Source organism: Panthera tigris, chromosome D2 (assembly GCF_018350195.1).
Source record: "Panthera tigris isolate Pti1 chromosome D2, P.tigris_Pti1_mat1.1, whole genome shotgun sequence".
Taxonomy (NCBI): Eukaryota; Metazoa; Chordata; class Mammalia; order Carnivora; family Felidae; genus Panthera; species Panthera tigris.
The window spans coordinates 19,872,176-19,891,073 of record NC_056670.1 but is presented as its reverse complement, the minus strand read 5'-3'; the positions used below and the strand labels follow the sequence as shown (position 1 = coordinate 19,891,073).

Sequence of the window (18,898 nt, the reverse complement as noted above, 5' to 3'; positions counted from 1 at the left end):
TACTTATCCATTCACCTACTGAAGGACATCTTAATTGTTTTCAAGTTTGGTGATTATGAATAAAGCTGCTATAAACATCTGTGTGTAATTTTGTGTGAACATAAGTTTTCAACTCATTTAGTGAAATATCAAGGAGTGCAATTGCTACGTAAAGAGTATGTTTAGTTTTGTTAAGAAACTGCCAACCCTTCTTCCGAAGTGGCTGTACCATTTTATATTTCTACCAGCAAGAAATGAGAGTTTCTGTTGCTCCACATTCTGGCCAGCATGTGGTGTTATTAGTGCTTTGAATTTAGGCCATTCTAATAATGTGCATAGTAGTATCACATTATTTTAATTTGCAATTCCCTAAAAAACATGATGTGGAACATTTTTTCATAACCTTATTTGCTATCTGTACATCTTCTTTGGTGAGGTGTCTGTTCAGGTCTTTTGCTTATTTTTTAATTGGTTGTTCATTTCCTTATTGTTGAGTTTTAGAAGCTCTTTGTATATTTTGGGTAATAGTTCTTTTGTCATATAGGGCCTGTGCAAGTATTTTCTCCCTGTCTCTGGCATGTGTTCTCATTCTCTTGATGCTTTCACTTTTCCTACTTACTTTCTCACCTCTCCATTCCACTCCAAATTTGTTTCCTAATTAATTAGAAATCTTTTTAAAAATTTTTCCAGATATGTTTGCTTATTTCAGGCTTAGAGAACAACTGAAAAGCTAAAACCACCTTCCTCTGTGGCCCTGGTATAGGAGAGAGAGGAGAGACTGGAAGCAGCAGCTAGCCTGTAGCATTTATGAGATGAATGAGTAAGCCAACTCTTGGGGGCGGCAGAAGGGAAGAAAGAGGAGCCAGTGAGAGGTCAAGATATGAACCCAAACTTGGGCCTTCAGTTATGATAATGTATCACACTGCATAAATCATTTCACTTGCAGGACTGTGTGTGTGTGTGTGTGTGTGTGTGCACGCACACATAAGTGTTTGTGTTGTGTGTCTGTGTGTGTGAGCACATGTCATATTCAGAAAGGATTTCAAAGTTGCATGTTTGGCACTGTCTACAAATAGGGTCATTCATGTAGAAAGAGATGTACTTCTCTCTAACCAGAGTGACTATTAGTACACCGCATACAACTTATCTAGTTCTTTGGATGAATTCCTACTCTTGGTTCCCAGTTATCATTGACCAACTGACAATCAGTTGCATTAACAATATATACAAATATGTTAAATACAAAATCTTTCTCCCCGGCAGAAATACAATGGCTACTGAGCAGGTCAAAGAAACTGCTATTGAAGACTGAAAAGCAAAAAAGCAAGCAAAAATCCTCCAAGGAATTTATAACATGTTCTGAGATTATTTTCCTTTTAAGTTCATCTTAGAAGTTGTTTTAGTTTATTGACAAATCAAAAAGTCTCTTCCTAATGAAACAGCACATGAAGATATGAAATATAAAGATAAAATTCAGAAGCAGGCATTTTTAAAATATGTATACAGTTATGAATGGTTTCATGTTTTTCTTAACTGTTAAATCTAACTCCTCCTGAAAAACAGGAGATGTTATCTACAAGAGTAAGGATATGCCTAATTTAGCCTACTTTCAAATCACTGTAATTCCCAAGGATTGAGGCATTATGAAACTGATTATTATCAGTACTAATTATAATCAGTTGTACATGGCAATGGTCACCGAAGGAATACTATATCTAAGAAAACCCTGGAATAAGGAAAGGTATTAAGAAAGGTACACTCTCACCGAGGTGGATTTGGGCTCTGAAAATAGACCTGAGTTCAAGTTTGGGGTCTGCTACCTACTAAACATAAAACCTTGGGCAAGTTATTCTATTTCATGTGCTTTAGTTTGTTTACCTATAAACTGAAAATATCACCATCGAAGTCATAGATTGCTCTGATCATTAAATAAGATTATATATATAGAATATTCAGCACAGTATGTGGCCCCAGCCAGTCTCAACAAACAGTAGTAGTCAATATTATTGGTGATATGTCAATTATGTAACCAAACACTAACTAAAACAGCCACAACAGAGGCGCCTGGGTGGCTCAGTCAGTTAAGCATCTGACTTCGGCTCAGGTCATGATCTCGCCGTCAATGCATTCGAGCCTGACTTCTGGCTCTATGCTGACACTGTGGAGCCTGCAGCCTGAAGCCTGCTTTAGATTCTGTGTCTCCCTCTCTCTCTGCCCCTACCCTACTTGCGCTCTGTCTCTCAAAAATAAGTAAATGTTAAAAATTTTTTTTTTATAAATAAAGCAGCCACAACAAAAACAACTCTGGCTGGAAGACAACCAGGAGGCTGCATCTTGTTAAGTTTCATTTACAAGCTTACTAGGAAAGGCAGAGAGTTTCATTCAGGTGCCCCATGAATGACAAAGATGAGGTCATTTCATCGTTTCCCTGAAGTTTCCTTTTACTACTCAAAACCACTGAAAGGAGCTTTAGACACACTGGTGTCAGCCAAAAATTATGTCACATTCATTCACTTAAAAGATCTATAGGAAAGACATTATTAGCATTTTTCATAATAGTAAATGCCACTCCTGTGTAAAGGCCATGATTTTAAACCTTTCTACTACACACCAGAGCTTAGTGGCTTACAACTCCATCTCTACCAGTGGTTTCACTTTAACCATGACTGAGCTGAACGAGGTATCAGAAAATCTGCAAATACTTACTGAGTGCCAACTATGTACTGGTTACAGTGCTAAGGATACTCTTTACCCTTTGGGTAACTGATCACTTAGAACAGCATTCTCCAACCTGTCTTTGTCACTCATTTTACACCATGAGCTAGTAATATTTATATGTTTATATATACATGTAAATAGTGACATATATGACATAAAACAATACTCTTACACTCTGTTCTTTTCTAATCTAGTTGTATTTTTTTATATGCTGGTTGTGATGACTAAAATAATTTTTGAGACACTAACTCACCACTGGAAACACTGTAGCATGGCACACCATGCCATGCCTCTTCTCTGTTCTCTGCCCCATTTGAGCAGTACAGTGTTAAAAGCCTCAACTAGTTCAATGTGAATACTCAACAAAAGTGTACATACATTCAACATTCTCCTCTGGAAAAAATTAAATGAACAGTCTTCAATTTTTCTCAACCTAAGATTTCCTATTACATATCACTTGTTCTGATGGAATGCAACCAAAAATAATAAAACCTAATTTTGATGATCCTCTTGTTTATTCCAGGAGGAAGAGAACAGCCAAACTTGGTGCCAAATCGCCTCGAAACCAGGAAACATCAAGCAATTTAGCCACACCTCTCATTCCTGATCATTCTGGGGCATCCTGAATAGTCATAAAAGAAAGAGTTTCTATCACTTCAACTCTGTAAGATGACAACTTCCCAGAACAAAAGACAATAAAGCTTCACTAATGCTGGCCACATTTATTTGGAATTTGGCATAAAAACTTTAAACAATTTTCACCCACATTTACAACTTTGCCAGTCTAGGAAGAAAGAGACTAATGAGCAAATTACGGACAAAAAGACCATAAGAAAAATGTTTACCTTAATTAAGAGAGAACAAACTCATCTAGCATTGCATGCCACACAATCATAACAGTGTGATAAATTCTCATTATAAATCACTTTTATCTATTAAGGCAGGTCTGGAAGGACTTCTAGCTGGCAAAACAGTCAAACTTGTTCAAAATGCTATCTATACTTTAATGAAGCTGCATTTACTTTAAAATAGGCTGTGATTCAGAATAGCATATTAAAAATTTTAATGTGTGCCTGAAGTTATTCTGTTAGTAAGGTTTTACAGTATTAAACACCTTAATCCTTAAGTGCTGTCCTCAGAGACATAAACCACTGATTTTTCTATTCAAAGCAGAATATTCTAATACTCTGAACCTAAGAGTTGGAAAGATTTTTATTTTCTTCCACTCAAAATAAATATATGCTATATAGAAGAAATACTATATATTGCTTTATTTTTCTTCTTCATGACACCCCCATTAGGACAACCCTAGAATTGCCTACTTCAATGTTAATTATATTGAATCTTAAATTCTTAGTTCTTTCTAGCTGTAATGAGAATCAACCTTCCAATAATTTCAAATGCTTATAAATTTTTAAAAGTTCCATAGTCCTTACTTAGTTTCGTATGACAAAACATGCCCTTTCCCAAAATGCCATGCTTACTAAGTGGAAATATTTCTAATCCATTTTTTTCACTGTATTCTATATGGTTAAAGAGAATGGAGGAGTAAAAGGGAATGAGAGAAGGACGAATGAGGGGTAGAGAGAGGGACAAATTTTACTCAAAATTATTCTTTACACAGGCACTGAACAATGGTTCATCACTCTAAACTTATTCATGCTAACTACAAAGATGACAGAAACATAAAATTAATGAATCCATAAAAGTGCAGTTTTTGGAAACCAAGATGGACATTATCAAGAAAAAAAGGACTGACTGTTGAAGGACTTTTGCCTGTTTTTCAATAGCAATCATCACCCACTACCTTTCAACATGGTCTTCTCAGTAACTAAGTCATAGTATTTCCAAGTCAGATGGTGAGATTTTGGCTTACAAAGTCAGCTTAACCATAAAAACCACCAAAGGAACTTGTTAAGTATATGTTTCCTAATCTCACCATAGACATACTGAACCAGAATCTCCAGAGAAGAATCTGAATTTCTGAAGTGATGGCAAATTCAGGTAGTTGGCTTTTTGCCTTTCTGCCAGGCAGCTCCCTACCAGCAATTCAACCAAAGTAGCCATACAGCCACTCATTTGGCCACTCTACTAAAGGATTGATGGCTTAAAACATAAAGCATAGGACTAAATTCCAATGGGGTAAAGAAAGGGGCAGACTGGTAGCAGTAGCCATGAAAAATGTATCTCTAGGCTTATATGTGCAACCAATAAGATCAAAAGTCTAGAGAGTGAAATACAACACAATCCATGGCTATATTCTCTCTAGCATCATCTGGGGATCGTCTGTATATTCCAAGTCATCACACCACCATGGGATTTAGAATTTAATAACCATCTAAAACATGGCATGAATCCCTAGATACATTTATATTATTGGATATCTTGAGTAGTAATACTTTAGAATAAAGAAGGTTTAAAATAAAGACTAACAACTGTTTTCTATACAACATTCAGAGGCAGATACCCACATCAAATGGGAGAATTGCCTTCAAAAGTGCCTCCTGTCATTTTCATTTTATTTTTACTTATTAAAAATCATAATTAAACAAATTTAATCTCTGAATTTAAAAAACTTTAACTTAATATAGGTATACACATATCAGGGATGTTAGCCAAAACTGATTCAGCAGCTGTGTGTTTAAGTAACAAGAGCAACTCAAATAAATTCTGAATAGTAAATTCCTCTGAGGAAAACTTTTGATTTTTTCTCTCTTCCTTGAGCTCAATCTCTCTCTTTTGGCACATTCTACTCATAATACAGTACTGTGTACATTCATAGCACTTCATAAATAATAGAAAAATAAAATGATGTCTGTAGACATAGGCCTGGAGGGATCAATTCTTAGGCACAATTCCAATGGTTAACTTTAACCATGGGGAAATTATGCTAAATGCCCTGAAAACATACTGCCGAAATATTTTTATTTTCAAAGAAAAATTTATAATCAAAATGTGGAATATAGTTGGCTATTCTGAATGGGTTAAGTGTGTCAATGACTGGAAACTAAGCTAAAACATTAACCTCATCTATTTTTCTCCATATTATCTAAAATCTCTAAAATTGTAACCACATTTTGAATAAAAAAATCAATTCCAAGTTTCTCATGATAATTGGGGGAAAACACAGCATGGGTAATGCAAGAGAATAAGCCATCTAAAATTATCTTAAATCATTTTAATATTCATGTTTCCTTGGGGATTTTTAGAGACTGATCAAATTACATTTTGATTAGGATAGTAATGAAGTCCATCACATTTTTTAAGTAAAAATATCTGACAATAGGGAAAAAGAATCCAATTTATGCTCAAGTTCCAATTTATTCAAGTAGTAGGCTAGGAATTTTTAAATGGCCACAAACAACCAAACAGGTAGGTAATCCACTAATGAGTAATTTCTTCTTCAGCATGATGAGTATAAAACATCTCAACACACTGAAGATTGAGCATATACCCTACAGCACTTGGCAAATGCAAGGTGTATACTAGCTATGTAATTATACTTGGAAAGTCACCATGCTTTCTTATGACTGGTGAGAACCCAGGCTTCCCAGCTCTTGCCACCACAATCAGTCCACTGAAGTCCCGCTAACAGTACTCACAACAACAACCGTAGAATAATTTACATTCCATGTGATGAGTAACTAATAAAATGAGATTAAAGGAAGGCATTCTAAACTAAAATAAGAAAAGAAATTGAGAAATCCCGCAATGTTTATTATTATTTAGCAATAAAAGTCATAGGGAGAAGGGGAAGCAAATATGAAACCAAACAGCAACAACAAAAAAACTAGACCACAACAGATAATGTTCAGCTTGCATAATCATTGTTTTTGAATTGTTTGATGGTATCTCTCATTATCTCCTAATGACTGTATACACAACAAAGTTTGTTCAGACTAAGGTTATACTTTGGAAAACGATTCATAAAAACGTATACTGGCAGGTCACTTGAAACTACTATGTAACCTTGGAAGAAAACTCAAGGTGCCTGTACTTCCATTCCTGACCATCCATGCATTGGATAGTGTGTTCTAGAATAAAGCAGAAGAAAGGCCACCCAAGGGAAATTCTCAGCCTAAAAGAGAAATGTAGCACATTCGTCACTCTTTGACAGATGAAAAGAAGAAGCGTGCAAGAAAGGAAATCTAAGGTTTGTACTACATTGGAAAGAAAAAAAAATTAGCTATTAAATCTGTGTGGTACAAAAAAAGATGCCTACTGTATAAACACTGGAAGTTTATGTATTGAAAACACTTTATTACACGTGGAGAGTTACCATTACTTATGGCCACTGAATGAAAGGGCATCACTGAAATCATAATTTGCTATGGGATCTCCTATAAAAACATTTCCATTATAATAAAATACTTAATTTTTTTGGTTGTTGGATAAAAGGCATAATTTTCAATTATGATAAGCCTTCCAAAATATTGCTATTACACAAATATTCTGGGACATATGTGGTAAGAATAAAGGTTGATTTTCTCCCGGCAAACTTCCAGGGTTTTTTTTCCCAGTAATTCCAGTCTCCATTATCAAAGCCACCAATTGCACCATCTCTCATGATTTACCTTTCTTGGATTTGGCTCCAATCTTCAGTTTTGATGGCCAAGCAATCTGCGTATTTGTTTCCTCCATGATCTGTAACAAAAATTAAGAGAGAAAAATATTGATTCAATTAAGAGCTTGTATTTACAGTTAAGATTCTTCTAAAAAAATTATTTTCAAGTCTTTAGTCTCATGCTGATAAAGTGATCTCATCTTAAAATAATGCAAAAGAAAAACTTGGTGAAAAGAGATACTCATTTTTATAAGCCTTTAATCTATTAAAAATATTCAAGTATATTTTGTTACTCCCAGTGTTCCTCTCCGTGATGCTCCAGAATTTTAGCATAGAGACAACAAAACCAAAAGTACATGAACAAGTAATTGACCCCACTTGACGCCAGAACTCTCAGAGATGCTTGCGCTGAATAAAATTCCCCAAGACCATCGCCAACAGATTGCAACACACCAAACATAATCCTTGTAATACAAAACTACGTGGGCTAGGCCATACTAAATGAAGATTTTTTTTTTTTTCTGGGAAAAAAAATAACAACTTGCTCTGGTCACATTTGTATTTCATTAAAACTGATGAAAAACCTCTAAATACGACATCATGTCCTAAGGCTGCATTCCCATCATCCTTCGCCTAGTGCAAAATGGCATGCATCTCTGCCCCAGTTCTTTTCTGCTTCCATGTAGCTAACACAGGCCAGGGGGCCTTGGACCCAAATGTGCCAAGGTGCAAGAACAAGTGAGGGAAACAACAACCACAGAGCAAAGGCAGTAGATGGCAATTAAAAAAGAATAACCAAAAAATGTTCATCCTTGTTCCTCTCTTATCACATGAATAAGACTAGATTAAGGTTTACTTTTGTACCATGAATACAAAATTCACCAAAGAAATTGATAGAGCAAACAACTAAACAAGTTAATAGGCAAATAACAGCAACTAGCATACATTAACCACTTCAAATAGTAGAGTAATATATACTTTTTAATATGGACTTAGTGTTAGTTAACTAAACAAACTAAAGGTGAAGACAACTAAACACAGTGAGATTAATAAAAAATACCTTTATCCCTTCAGCACAGTCTATGTCTTATGTAGACATAAGGCTACATGCTTAACATGTTAACGTGCACTGTACTTCACTTAATCCCCCTTTTCACAGCATAAAAGAACTTTCAGCAGATGTTTCAAACAGGCAGCTCACAGACGCACTTTGTCTACCCATCATAAGGTTTTTAAAATGTGAGCCAACATTTTTAACCCTGGGAATTTCACATAGAAATTAAGATTTCTGGTTCTCTGGAAAACTTGACAGATTAGCACCTGGAGCTCACATTCCCACATGGCAACACTTGGCTGGCACTGAGGACCAGATGCCCTCTTCTGTCAGGTCCAGGAAGGTTCTGGGCTGTACCCCACAGCCCCCACTGGGTCTCTCACACTGAGGTCAAGAGCCACTTGCCATTATCATCACATTTGTGTTACTCACTTGCCATTTATCATGGTGTTTATACTGCTATTTTTCTCAGAGAAATATTTCTCTATACCTGTGTATCTCTATTAAAGACTGAAAAACAAAAATGAGGTCACACAGTCCTCACTAAGTCAATGTACTGGCCTGGCCCTGAAAGTAGGTGAACTTGTTACCCCAACCCTATAAGACCTGTACCTGCTTCTTCTCCTCCCATCTCATGTTGTCCTTGTTAATGTGCTCTAATCCATATTTCAAAATTAAGTAAATAAATATTATCCTCTTCAGTTTCTTCTGCTTCCCAGGAACATGCCAGCAGGCTTCCCCCATAGGGCTTCTGTGTCCACGCTCACTCGCCCTTTCCACTCCTGCATGACCCCAACTGGAATTCTTCTTCCCATCTCTCTGTGCTGACTTCTCTCCTATCCCTTACTGTATTCTGAAATTCTCCTATTTTCTGTATTTACTTGTTTATAATCTGTCTCTGCAAAATAAAAGCTCTCTATCCTACGCACAGCAAGCACAGGATATATTTGGGTAAATGAATCTTCATAGCATGCTTACAAAGCAGACTTCTTTATTCCTCACACAGGCAGGAAGCAGTAGAGTGGAGATAAAAATGCCAGGCTATTTGTAAAGACCATATTTTAATGACCAAACCATACAGAACATAGGGTCTCTTTTTAAAACATGTATATATGCTTTAATATTTGTGCATAACAAGTGGCTTTAACATCTTACAAATATTTATCAAGAGCCTACCTAGGTTCCACAAGTTCCAGGACCCACAGCTATGAATAAGATACAACTCCTGGCATCCACAAGCTTACAGTCCAGTCAAGGACACAGATAAAAAAGCCAACTGCTTAACAGTAAACCAGCTGCTAGCACAGGATCTGCTCACAAGGGCAGCTCACAGCCACTATCTTGAAAGGGCCAGTTAAGGGAGGTGGTTAATAAAGGTTCCCTAAAATATAATCTATAAAATCACTTAAGTCCTGAAGCCAAGTAAAAGTAAATTTCTGGGTAAGTTCAACAGTCACTGAATGAGGGGAGGAAGCTCCAATTAGGAGGGACTTCTCCTATAGTCCAGCTATAGTTCCAGCTACTATACGTACATATATCTTCAAAGTGACTAAAAATTGATTCAGAATTTTCCTCTAAGTTGCTTTATGCCAAAGACATAAAATGGAAAAATGAGACCATACTATATATAATGCTGTTGGTGGGGAAGCATTATAATTTGCATACTTTTCTTTTTCTGAATTAAATAACTTGTCCATTTAATCCAGTAAGTTATGTTGGGTGCCACAATTATAATACTATTATAGAGAAGTCTCCTTGTCAACATATGGTGGCAAGACATAACTTTCTAAAATCTTAATCATTTGCAGAAGTTCCTAGAAATCACCCTGCATAAGTATTATCTTTTTATTAAATACCAATAGACGCTCCATGATAGAAAATAATATGCCAGAGATAATACCCTAGTAGTAAATAACAGCCATCAAGTCAAAACGCTACTTTACACACACTCCCTCTAAGCTTCCCACCAGTCTGGAGTCTCCACAACCTACCCGCCTCGACACTCTCTGTGAGGGGAAAAGAGACTATCCCAAGCTTAGTATCCCTACCTCTAAAACCGGAGTTTCATCTTCCACACCACATGCTCTCCAAAGTTCTATGACTGGCAGTCAATGTCAAACCTTACAGAGAAAACAAATTGCTAGTTGTTGGAATCTAGCACCTGTAGCTGACCTTCTCTCTATGTTTAGGGGGAAAAAAAACAAACAAAAAAACCGACTCCATTGAATATCATGTGTAGCCAGTCAATGCCACCCACACAGGTCATTCACCAGGCTGCAGTCCCCATACAGAGCTCCAAATGGATGCCTTCTCAGACATCCCTTTATTTGTTCATCACTGTGTGTAATCTGGTCATTAAGAGAGGGAGTCAAATACCAGCTCTGCCACTTTCTAGCTATCATTTTGGGCAAATTACTTTTATCAGCCTTTTATTCTCTGTATAATTATAATTATAGTACCTACTCATAGAATCGTTGGTTTTGATAAGAAAACATGTGGAAAACCTCAAACACAGAACATGGCCCACAGTGGTTGTTAGATAATATTAACCCCTGTGTTAATTACACATACATTACTTTTGGTCAGGCACCGTCCTGGAAACTAGGGATATGACAGCAAACAAGACGGTGCTTCCCTCCAGGATCTCATGGTCTAACAAGGGAGAGGACAGGTTAACCCATTATTATGTACTGTGTGTCAAGTTTCAGAATGAGACAGGGCAATATGAGAATATATAGAGGGAGTCCTAGCCCAGTCATGGGCAGTCAAGGAAAGTTACCCCAAAGAAATGCCTATTAATGCTGTCACCTGAAGGAAGAGAAACAGCTAGCTGGATAAAAGGTAGGAGAAAGCATCCCACATAGAAGAGTACATGTAGAAAGGTCAAGGGGTGCCTGGGTGGCTCAGTCGGTTAAGTGTTCGACTTTGCCTCAGGTCATGATCTCACATCTCGTGGGTTTGAGCCTCGCATCAGGCTCTGTGCTGACAGCTCAGAGCCTGGAGCCTGCTTCAGATTCTGTGTCTCCCTCTCTCTTTGCCTCTCCCCTGCTCTCACTCTTGTCTCTCTCTCAAAAATAAATAAACATTAAAAAAAAAGAAAGGTCTAGAAGGAAGGAGGGTAGGTACTCCAGAGGATTTGAGGGTGATTCAGTGTGGCTGAGGTGCTTCAAGGCTCACTTCATAAATCCAGGACAGCAAATGTGTCTCACGTCTTCTCCTCCCTCCTATGGATGTGCACATGGACATGCTCACAAAGACTTGAAGACATGACATAAATCAAAGACATACAGGACCTGTGCTTGGCTACTGCTCATTACTCTAAGAACCAGGAAAGTAACTGCAAATAGGAAGAGGCAATACTTACTTCACTTTTAGGAAGTCAAAATTCCCCTTAGGAAGTTATCAATGAAGCTTTTTAAACTATCACCTCCAATGACTCCAAGTCAGTTCCTACAGCACAGTCACTGCATACTAATAGTTGGTTTTAGCCTCAGCCAGTTATGGAATAGTAGAGTGTGAAAGGGCCTCTAATCAGGGGGAGGAGGAAGACCAGTTCTCTGGTGGGAGTGTTGGGGGAGGATGGTCCAGGAAGGCCAGGACTGAAGCTGGATTACCAGAGCAGGGGCTGAAGCATGAGCCCTGGTAGAAGAGGACGTAGACTGCAGGGTGCAGAGGCAGAAATCAGGGCACTCGGCAAGTGAAAGAAAGGCTCTGTGTACAGCAAGCTACTTTTTAAAAAGATGTCCTAAATGGACATCAAGACAAATAGGAAGGTAAATCAAGGTAAATAAGGGAGCTGGAAAAGGTGAGGTCCAGAAGCTGAGGCCTGAAATCAAAGAAGCCACAAAACCTCTGGGAAGAAAATGACTCTCTTATGTCTCAAAAAAGGAAAAAAAAAGAAATTCTAAAGTGACTTCCAGCTAGCTTTTTAAAAACGATCTTATTATGGCCTTGTTTCTACCTTCACAAAATCAAAGCCCAAAGAACACACTACTAATTTTGAATCATTTTCTACACACATTAAATCACACTTTAAATATTTTAAAGACTTATATTAACTCATTATTCTGGATGATGTACATTAATAAAGCAGCTAAAGGAGATCAGTGGAAAAACTGGGATTTCTCCTAGAGGAAAAAAGTGGTGGCGGTGGCAGGGGCGGGGAGCAGCTAGAAAGCTTACAGATGAGTTACATATATTTTTTAAGATGTCCCTGGGCTTCCAGACAACCCTGACGTAAGTGCTTACTTTCCATTTCAAAGAGGCCATGTCTGCCTTAAGAGCTCTGGTGTAGATACAAGCGATATAAATGTCACTGAGTAGACTGGGTTGTTGACCAGTGATGTTTAAAGTGTTAAAGTGATGTTTTTTAAAAATCACAGAAATGGGACCACTAAAGCAGTTAATCTTAAGGATCTCATAATGGATGAAAACACTGACACCTTTTCAAAAAAACATTATATACTTTCCACAATCCAATTAATTTCTACAAGGAAATCACTTTACAGAAACCCATGTTATGCCCTAATTCTTAAACAAGTCAGGATATTGTCCAAAATGTTCAATTTGCATTCAAGGAATAATTCAATTAAGTGGCTAACAGTGACCAACCCCTCTCCAAAAAAAATAAGATGTGTGAAATTTGAACTGAAAGTTGGGAAACACACTTAAAATGGCTAATGCTTCCTTGTAGAGCAAGGTCGCCATGCATTATCATGGCAGTTAAGCAAATGCTTTGGTGTGCAAACCACAAAATCTCCAAGAAGAAAATGATTATCTTCTGTCTCAGGGAGAAAAATCCTGGAGTGAGTTCCAGCTAGTTTTCTTGGTTTTGTTTTTAATATCATTGCCCTGGTTTCTACCTTCAAAAAAAATCGAAGCTCAAATGTTTACTGAATCATTTTCAGTAAACACTAAATGACACCTTAAATGTTTATTCTAACTCATAATTCCGGGTGCTATATGTTTAAGCCATTTCAAATATGTCAATTTCAACTTCAGGACACCTCCATTGTCAAGACAGTATCTTCTCAATTCTGTCAATTTCAGCTAGGTTTCTTTATTTCATTATAAGCAGCAATTCTATATGTCATGAGGAGAGATGAGATTTTAGAGGAGCTTATCTAAAGATGAAATATTTTGAAAAATAACTATTTTAAGTTTATGTTGTCAAACTTGCTATACTCATTACTAACAGAGGATTAATAATGGAAATGTAATTTAATTCTTATGCTAATTTCAGATCTGATGAACAGAAATATTTACAGTAACGAAAGTATTTAACCCAAGAATATCAATTTTGAAACATATAAAGCAATTAAGATTGTTGACATCAGAAAGAATATATACTTTTTAGTTCATCTTTAATAGTTACTCTTTCATGGGGCACCTGCTCAGTCAGTTTCAGTCAATTAAGCATCTGTTCCTTGATTTCAACTCAGGTCATGACCACACAGTTCATGAGGTTGAGCCCTGCATCAGGCTCCTCACTGACGGCACGGAGCCTGCTTGGGATTCTCTGTTTCCCTCTCTCTCTGCCCCTCCTTTGCTCATGTGTGCATTCTCTCTCTCTCTCAAATAAACTTAAAATATTTTTTTAAAAATAAAAACCAAATAAAAGTTACTTTTTCATGATGAAAAATGTGATGAAGATAGTATCCTGTGGATATGTAACAGCTCTGTTAACATCTTTTTAATTCATATTTGTATTTTGTAAATAGGGCATAATGTACCCTGATCAAAGAGTAATAGCACTGCTTTTTTTTATATTAAAAAGGTACCTAATAAACAAGGAATCATATATTCCTGTTTTGGTTTTAGTTTCTATGGGGAGTATGAGAAGGAAAGTTGGCAAGGGAGCATAATGTTTACATGGCCTGGAATTTTAAATTTTTTTAATTGGAAGAAAGTTCTATCAGCTATTGAAAAAAATTTCATCACAGATTTATTTACAAGGGATAATTTAAGTAATTTCACTTAGCCAAAATATTTTGCCAAAATTAGAATAAAATAAATAAGTTAAAATCCAATCAAAATCTACATGGAGTTTCATCCATGATAAAAAAAAATAATTTATATTTTTCAATGCTCAAGTCATAATAAATGTTTTTTCCATCTCCAACAAATTCCATATTAATACACCATGTGGAAAGAGAACATATCTACCAATATTCACTATACTACAGATTCTGCAAGTTTGCAGCAATTACAGGATAATATCTTACAGATGATGGAAACCTTTGCCAAACCAACAATTCTACTAACATGCTTATTTCACCAAATTCTTCAACCCAGACATAAAGTTAAAAATCCACAGGTAAGTAAACACAGCATCTCAGATCAACCAACGACAAGTCTATTTACGCTGTCTTTACTCGAAATATTTATTCTTGGACTAGGAAAAGAACACTGAACACTCTAACGTGACATTTATACTCTAAACTATTGAAAATTCATCATTCAAAATGGCTGCCAGCTGGGAGCCATCTGCAGCCTGCTTCCCCAAAAAACTAGCTCATCTGTGATTCTAGTTTCCTTATATCAATAGAGAAATAGGTCTATCCTCATGGAGAAGGCTGTTTCAAGTTACTTCAGGTACTAATGGGTTGTGAGTCAATTTGCTGCATTTCACAATGAAGGGAGCTATGTGAGAAAAGAGCCAACTAGAAAGCCCTGAAAAGTGGAGATGGGAAAGTAGTGAACTTCTCACACGAGGGGGTGTCTAAAAGCTGGGGATGTTTATTTTGCTGAGACATTAGCAGGCTCTGTTGTATTTCATTTTAAATCCACGAAATGCATCTCACCGACTCAGCTATTTGTCATCTTCAGAACAATTCCTCACATTTGTCTAATATTCTTATACATTTCCCATGTATTCCTCACAATAATCTTAGAAATCAGATAAGTGTAACCTATTTTGCAGATAGGCATGTGGCAAAGTCCAGTGAGAATCTAAATCACATGACTCCCTGGCAAGGGAAATTTCTGCCCCACTTGGCTTACAAAGTAAGTGAAAAATACCACATATTTATGGAGGCGGGGGGGACATCTGAAAGCCCAACCTCCCAGAATTCCACCATGAAGTGCTCACTAGCAGCAGAGTGGCTGCCCCTCAACACTCTGATTAACTAATGACAGAATAATCCAGAGATAGCCCCAGAATGGTTCAATCCAGGAAAGGATCACCACCTCCATGAACACATGCAGCATATCGGATGCATTTTGGCTGTCACAATGACACAACAGAGGGCCACACTGGCACTCGCTGGCCAGGGCTACAGAAGCTGAACTTCCAACAAAGAGCAGGACAAACCCACTCAAGATGTCCATATACGCATCCTGGCTTGGCACAGTTCCAAGAGCCATAAAGTTGCCATAGCTTAAGTAAATGGTGCCAATCCCCCAACAAGACAAGATTACATACCAGTTAACAAAGTATATTAATTGTGAGTAGTTGCATCAAATACACATTCTGCTGCCCTCTCTTTCAGGATACAAATCACTACATCTTTATCACTGACCAGTCATGCCACTTCTTTCAAAGTCTGTGGGGGATTACTCACTGCACATCTGTAATCAGTTCATGCACAGATGGCAGACCAAGGAGTTGTACTGACTCCTTGTCTCCCAAGGTAAGAAACAATGACATTTTACAAAAAATGGATAATCAAAAGTGGAAACTGGCCAACCACGATGAAAGTACAGCAAACAAACAGTGAGATTGGAAGTGAAATCTGAGTCAAATGTCAGGGGTACAGAATCTGGGATGCTGGGAATGAAGACGCCATCGCTATTAGAGAGGCTGTGATATGCAGCCAGAGGAAACTCAGTGCATACAAGCCTAGTGACGTAAATAATGAAAGTGGTTGTGACAAAGAGGAGCTGATGCCGGCAAAATACTACACATTAAAGAAACTCTGGGAGATATTTCACAACTTTCAAAGTACAAAGGATGACATGTTGGAGTCGGATCTAGACTTACGGTTACCAAGGCACAGAAAAGATGCTCCCTCAGTATCATACGCTATACAATAAAAAAAGCACTGTTTCAACTATTCTTTTTCTTTAATTATTTTAATGTGTATTTATTTTTGAGAGAGAGAAAGAGAGAGAGAGACAGAGACAGAGACAGAGTATGAGCAGCAGAGGGGCAGAAAGGGAAGAAGGCACAGAACCGGAAGCAGGCTCCAGACTCCCAGCTGTCAGCACAGAGTCTGATACAGGGCTCGAACTCATGAACTGTGAGGTCATGATCTGAGCCAAAGTTGGACGCTTAACCAACTAGGCCATCCAGGCGCCCCAAGTTCCAACTATTTTTGACAAGTTTTTTTACCAAAAAAAAAATGAAATACATTCATTCTCAATATTTCTAACATTTAAATACAGTGCATTAAATAATTGGCTTTAATATCTTCATTTTCCTATACATTTATCACTAACAGAAACTTTTAATATTTTCACAAAAATGTTTAGAAGTTTGAACATGTTTAGAACATGTTTAAAAATGTTTAGAACAATGAACATCATTCAAGTTTCCCAGTGATTACTGAAAACACTCTGCAGTTTCAGCCTGCACAGTCATTTTTATGGTCCCACGTTGCTGTGCAAGTTGAGGACTACCTTTTATGTCCTATTGAGAATAACTGACAAGGGGCTTCACACTGTTCCACACCATAGGCAAGCTTAAATAATTCATTTCTAGAAGCTCAGAGAACTCCCCCTTATCAACCAAAATCTAGCTCAAATATACCCTCCACTCTGAACACTCTCCCAACCCTCCTGGCCAGAAGTCATCTTTCTCTCTCCCCTCCGCACTCTAACTTTGTTGTGGCAACATTATAGTACTTATTTCTTTGCTTGTTTTTCCAATCCCACCAATAAAGTGGCCTCCCAATGGCCAACAAACTGTATCTTGTTCACTTCTAAACATTTGAATCTAGCACTTAGGATCTAAGAAGCATTGTTAAAATACAGTGATGGAGATAAGAAAGGTCAAAAGGAGAGGCAACAATTATCTAAGACTTTCCAATTACTTGGCACTTGGTAAATCAGACAGAGTAGAGCAGCTCCATCTACACAGTCTCCTTTAACTCATACAAAAAATGGTATCTGTTAGGAATCTGCTTATCAAAATAAATGAACTGAGTCAATATTCCTTAAATGAAGGTAAATTCTGTATCACTGACAGAATTCATTCTCCCAGGGTATGTCTGCATACTAATGGATAAAGAAACTCTCCAACTAAAATGTCTGAGGTGGAGAAGTACAGTGAGTGGCAAGCTGGGCCAAGTACGGGTTGTGGACAGTGGGAAGCCTAAGTTCTGTCATTTCCACTCTAGCCAATGGCTGGCACAGGCTCAGGGGCCCGCATCTGCCCATTGTAAAAGATGAGCCAGATTTCTGTATTAAGTCTCCTGATTTTCTAAAAATTTTTTTTAATATTAATTTTTGAGAGACAGAGACAGAGCATGAGCGGGTGAGGGGCAGAGAGAGAGAAGGAGACACAGAATCTGAAGCAGGCTCCAGGATCTGAGGTGTCAGCACAGAGCCTGAAGCAGGGCTTGAACCCATGAACTGCAAGATCATGACCTGAGCTGAAGTCACACACTCAACTGACTGAACCACCCAGGTGCCCTAAATCTCCTGATTTCTAAATGTGACCTATTTCAATTATTTAAAAAACACTGCGGGCCAGAGAAAGCATGGACCCTACTACTTTCTGACCTGTGCTCCAAACCAACAAGAATTTTCATGGGGTATGAGTGGGTTATTTGTAATGATCTATGTTAATGAAGAACAGGTTTCTTGGTTCCCCTGGGACATAAGGATCTGTGATTCTTAATGCTATTTCATTCCCCAACTATCACTTTATTATAATTCCCCAGAAAGTTTAAATATATCTTTATCATATCTATTATCACAAGTGTATAATAAAAAGGTTAAACCTGAACTATCTAAGTTGTATATAACTTGAATATAATGGTTTAATAGTACATATCTTGGGTAAAAAATGTAATAGTATTGATATCTCTAACAAAATCAAGTTACCAAACTTTGTTAACTTTCTAGCCTCTAATTTTTCATAAGCCCATTATTCTAGTTACATGATTTCACATTATATGCTTTTTTAGGCAACACATTTTACCATCCACATCACCTTAATCTTCTTCAAGCAAACAATCCTACTTAGCTCAGTAAACCCCAGTAGGATTAATGCTGACTGATAATGACAGATTAGCACAAAAGCAGATCTATAATGGCATCCCTAAGACATTAATAAGATAAAATTCTATGCAGGCTGTACTGGGTAAATAGGAAACGAAGTACTAGGTTTGAGAAAAGTTTGCTTTAAAAAAGGAATAACGAAGAGGTACATATTGGTTATGCTACTATTGTAACAACTCCAAATGTCAGTTGATGAACACAAAAGTTCCTCTCTCCTGTTAAATGGACTGCATAGGTCAGCAAAGGGCTTGGTTCTCCACAGTCATTCAGCGAGCCAAGCTTATGGAGGCCTTTCCATTTTATGGCTGCCCATCTAGAATCCATGGCCTCCTATCTCCCTTTGGAAGAAAAATAGGAAG

At 37.4% G+C, this 18,898-nt stretch overlaps 1 protein-coding gene across 9 annotated transcripts in view; it reads right to left on the bottom strand.

Annotated features, from left to right (window-relative positions):
• BICC1 (BicC family RNA binding protein 1) overlaps positions 1-18,898 on the bottom strand; it is a 285,342-nt gene that overhangs the window by 103,456 nt on the left and 162,988 nt on the right. For 8 of the 9 annotated variants that reach the window (XM_042960566.1, XM_042960567.1, XM_042960568.1 and 5 more), the window contains one exon: positions 7,272-7,341. In XM_042960566.1, coding sequence (XP_042816500.1) covers positions 7,272-7,341 — 70 coding nt within the window. Of the gene's footprint in view, positions 1-7,271; positions 7,342-8,321; positions 8,400-18,898 lie in introns of those variants that run through there. The other variant, XM_042960574.1, reaches the window with a different exon arrangement.